Source organism: Montipora foliosa, chromosome 1 (genome assembly GCF_036669935.1).
Source record: "Montipora foliosa isolate CH-2021 chromosome 1, ASM3666993v2, whole genome shotgun sequence".
Classification (NCBI taxonomy): domain Eukaryota; kingdom Metazoa; phylum Cnidaria; class Anthozoa; order Scleractinia; family Acroporidae; genus Montipora; species Montipora foliosa.
Window position 1 is genome coordinate 5074836 of NC_090869.1, and position 5000 is coordinate 5079835.

At 41.3% G+C, this 5000-nt stretch overlaps 1 protein-coding gene across 2 annotated transcripts in view; it reads left to right on the forward strand.

Annotated features, from left to right (window-relative positions):
* LOC137974281 (uncharacterized skeletal organic matrix protein 7-like) overlaps window positions 1-1598 on the forward strand; it is a 12813-nt gene extending 11215 nt beyond the window's left edge. For both annotated transcript variants that reach the window (XM_068821164.1, XM_068821155.1), the window contains exon 5: window positions 1179-1598. In XM_068821164.1, coding sequence (XP_068677265.1) covers window positions 1179-1470 — 292 coding nt within the window. In that variant the 3' untranslated portion in view covers window positions 1471-1598. The remainder of the gene's footprint in view (window positions 1-1178) is intronic.
* Window positions 1599-5000: the final 3402 nt, after the last annotated feature.

Sequence of the window (5000 nt, forward strand, 5' to 3'; positions counted from 1 at the left end):
GTTTCTTTCATTTTTGTACAATTGGTCTCTCTGGAAACATGCCATTGTAGTTTCTGGAGTGCGAGTTTTAAGTTAAATCAACTGGAAATATTATGAAGCAATCTTGACTCCAAATTGTGCAAACAAACCGTGTCATGTACAGTAAGTAAATAAAGCCGTTTGATACACAGATATTCAAAACATGCATTCGTGTAACTTGCGATTTTATCAGCATCTCCTCCTGTTGATATATATGTCCTTTGTCTCATCCAGGAAACCAATATGCACCGGCTTTCATTGCCATTTGAAAGAACTAGCTATTTAGCTTTCAAAACATCAGGGAGGTTTGTGCCAAAGTACTTTCAACCACATGGCCACAGAGCTCGACAACGGAATCGCTAATTTCACTCTTTCCAGAGATTCAAAACCGATTCTGGACAAGTTATGAGATGTTTTGAAATGGCATATCTCCATTTATACAAATAAAATCAAGTTGCACAGTCCACGGCATTGTAAGAACAAAAGGCAGCAAATTTTTTTCGTACACTTATGGCGGATTAGTCTCGAGGACTTCGCGAGAGCTCCGCGCAATCACGATGGCATTTTCACTTCCGGCGTTTCAACAGCCAATCAGATCACGAATTTGGTCGGCCAAATTTTCGCCGACCGTCCGGAATTTGGTCAGGCCCAATTTTAGCGAGCGACGACATGAGAGAACATATGGGCGAAGCTAAAAATGGGCCTGATCGCAGGTTATTAAAATTTTGGCCGAATATCAGCTATCAGTTAACTCCATCCATACCCTCAAATTAACCTCCACATTAAATTATCTGTAGTAGTGGTTCAGCATTAGACTAATTCTTCATTTCGGTGCTACGCCGATCTAATAGATTCCATGTTGCTGTCACTCATAACGCAAGAGTTTCTTAAAAAACAAAACAAAAAGCAAGTTCACCCTCACTCGCACAATGAACCCTGTTTCAGTGGAAATTTCACATCCACCGAGTCACATACTGCAGAGGCAGAAACTTTCGTCAAAAGTCAGTTGTTTTCAAACCGATGCAGAGATTGGTCACTCTTTCATTCCCAAAGTGTTCCCAATTGAGGACTAAAATAGACTGGCGTTTGCCGTTATTGGAACTGAAACGATTAATTTGTAGCATTTAGGAAATAATCAATTTCGTTCTTCTTTTTGTCAGGCCTCACAGCGCCGGGGGATGTTTCCAGACTGGATACCTCTTCAAGGGCCAACCTAAATTTGACAGTGCTAAATCATCATCATGCCCTACTGGCCCTCCAAAAGGAGCAGAATGGTTCACTGCCAAGGTGGTAGTGTCCAACGCCACCCCTGCTGGGGAGGTCAAGGTGTACTTGAAAGGCACCTTGGTGACTTCATTCAACCCACGCTACCCAATCAAAAAACACGGAGGTGTTTTGGTTGCCAATGGCTTCAAAAACGTGATTTACTACCGAAATTTCAAGATTCTGTGAACAGAGGCTCCAAAGAAGACTTTTTTGAAATTAGTTGTTCTCTAGGGAAAACGACTTGTTCATTTCACCAGAAAAATGTGACAAGAGTTAAAAGTTTAATCGAAAATAAAGATGCCATGGTCAATGATCGGATTGTCTCACATTTATGAATCAATGCAGTGTTTTTTACAAGACCGTTTTACCAAAATGCCATACAATTTTAGAGTGTGCCAGAAAAGCAATGAAGCAATCAAGGCGTAGCTGAATAATTTTAATTAGCTCGAAAATCAGATCAACCATTTTTCCATTTCTTGTTTGCTTAGAAAGTACAAAGCGTCATATAACTTTCGTACGTTTTTTGCACACTCTTCTGCATCAAATGCAGGAACAAGTTACTTGATTAAAAAGGAATCGCGCTTTGGGGAATAATCGATATAAATCAGTCATAGTCACTGGGTCAATCATCAAACCAACGAGGGCGTTTCGCACGAGACTCGCCATAGTTCTCTCCAAACAGCTTTTTCTTATATTTGTTTACCAAGTCTGAGAAATTCGATTCCTCTATCTTGTCCTGTTCTTTTCGTCTTCTTCCTTTCCTCTTTTTACTCGCCGAGCTGAAGGTCTCAACACCACTCGAGGAAAGAGATGACCAGCCAGTTGTCTGCACACTTTTCTGCTTGTGTGAGCTTTCTTTCATTTTGCTTGGTGGGCTTGAAGGGATAGAAGAGAACTGTTTTCTGCTTTGGTTCTAAGCGTGGGTGAACGTGAGTGGGGAGGGGTCGATTAGTGCTCGCGAGACCTGCCCTCGGCACTCTCACTGTAATAATCAATGACAACTCGGGAATACTCGGAAAATTTCAGCGCTCCTTGGAGTTGAACCTGACCTAGGAATTAACCTACCACGAAGCTAGAAAAAAAACCGGTGTAAATGTAGGCCATTGAACTCCAGTGGTTCAGATAACAGCCATCTTGCACGCTGCTGGTTCAAATAGAATTTTACGTTTGAAATTCGAAAAATCGTGAGACAATGTAATTTTTTGTAGACGGTCACTCGGGGATGCTCGAAAAAATGCGAGTGCTCCTGAACAGAAGTATCACCTTCTGATGACTAATTCGGATGCTCTACCACTGAGCTACAGGCGATGCGTGGGGGTCAGGCCATTAAACTAGGTTCGTCATCCAAAAATTTATCTTTGACAGGACGAAGTTGTTGGAATTCATTGTACGTTTCCTCATGTAACGGAGTGGCCATCCAGTTGACCCCGTCCGAAGACTCTTTGGGTTAAACGCGAAGTGAGAGGGTAAAAACACTCACACACAACGGAGAAACTAAGGGCGCGTTCGATTGACCCTATTCCGGAATAAAGGATCAGTCAATAGTAGTTCACTGCTACTGGCTAGTGACTACTTCGTTGGATTTCCAGCCTTCTTCATACAAAAAGTATAATTAATTAGCTGGTAGCCTGTGAATCACCTTTGGGTGATCCGATGTATGTCCTGTTCCTGAATGTTAAATAACGCTGATGATTGCTCAGTTGCCAGCAGGGCAACAGTAATTTAAGAGAAGATATATATATATATATATCGCCCGTATTCAACCTCTTGGAGCGGTCTTTGAACCAGGGGGGGCTCCGTCAAGACATGCCTGTACAAAATCTAGAGTGTCTAAGCTATGATTTAAATGTCAGTTTGCACTTATAAGAGCAAGGCAAAGTTAGTTTAGGGGGGGGGGGGGGGGAGGTTGATTATCCTGAGTTAGAGTTTGTGCCTTGGTTTAAATAAGATAATTTGTCAGCCATAGTCAGTATTTCTGTGACACTACTTGACAGAAATCGAGCGCCCACAGCTTTGAAATGACCAAGAAGCCAATTCTCTTATATAGGACTTGATCACAATTGGTGGAATTCTGGAAAAATCTTAGCTTGACCCTTTAGGTGCCACAGGGATCCCCATGCAAGGACCAGTAAAATAGTTACTAGACACGAGTAAACTCGAGAAGTTGCATTGTCCAGGCTGGGGTAAAGTTTGATCCTAGCTGCAATCATAGCTGTGAGTAGAAAGAACTTTGTTGTGCATCTGAAGGTGCTAAGTTACAGCATCAATGGGTAGCTTCTTGTAAATCCAGTCAGATATATATATATATATGTTGCCGGCGTGGTTGTCCTGATGGTGTAGTGGTCATCACACCCTACCGGTGTTCAGGGGGACGTGGGTTCAAATCCCGCTCAGGGCAATTCTTCATGTTCTTCATTCCATATAATTAATCAGTTGATTTACAGGATGGGTTTCATCTCTTCATTCTACGGTCTATATAAATAAGCCTGCATCATTAACTTGATCCCTCTGATTAGCGGATGCGTAAGTTGGTGTTTGCCTGTGAATCGCTAGTCGATCCTTAGGTTTAAGGCTATGAAGAGGTTTAGGCTTTCCCATCTCACCCGTGAAAGAATCCCGGGATACCCACGTTAGGCCAATTCACTATCTCGATAGCTGCGTTGCCAGCGTGGTTGTCCTGATGGTGTAGTGGTCATCACACCCTACCGGTGTTCAGGGGGACGCTCAGGTTGATTTACAGGATGGGTTTCATTTCTTCATTCTACGGTATATATATATATATATATATATATTTATTAAATTCTCAACCTCGGATAATGCATTTCGCGTGCTCTGATTGGTTCACTCAATCTCGGTTATCAGCTCATATACCTTAGTTTGACCTTATATGGTAAATGATTGCGCTAAGCGTTGCTAAACTAAATTTTTTTTCGCCGGAAAGCGAAATTTCTCTTTGAATAAAGCCAAAAAAGAAAAGAAGTCTTTTTTTTTGGAAAGTTTGGATCAATTCCGACGTTTAGAGGTACACGAAAAGGCAAGAAATGTTTGTGTGATGATCCTACGTCTGTCTGACCACAAGGTATTACACAACATCGCATCTTCGTCAAGGTTTCTCGATTTCGCTCGGATTTTCCCGCTTTTTTCGCTCGTATTTCGTACTTCCAATTTTTTGGAGTTTAAGGAATTTATTAAAACAATTATTCCATTCGCGCTTGTTGGATATGAGACTGGTTATAGCCAACTCGGCGCTACGCGCCTCGTTGGCTATTTACCACCTCATATCCAACGCGCGCTCATGGAATAATTGTTAAATATTCATTCTAAATATATATATATATATATATATATTCATTCTAAATATATATATATATATATATATATATATATATATAGATAGAGAGAGAGATAGAGAGAGAGAGAGAGAGAGAGAGAGAGAGAGAGAGAGAGAGAGAGAAGAGTGGACTACTTTTTCATTGCGGATCGACAAGCTTGTTTCGTAGGAGCATGGCGCTCCCACTCTTCAGGATCTTATGATTCTATTTACATAAACGCGGTATTTATGCGTTCATTTTTCATCACACTTGCTTACACATTGTTTGGTTCTTAATTACACGTTCTTTAGTAAAAACCTACTTGCATGCCGGCAGCTGCTAACTAACTCTGACCTTTTGTTAAGTGTGGCGAGCTTCGGGTGGCAAATTATGTAATATTTTTCA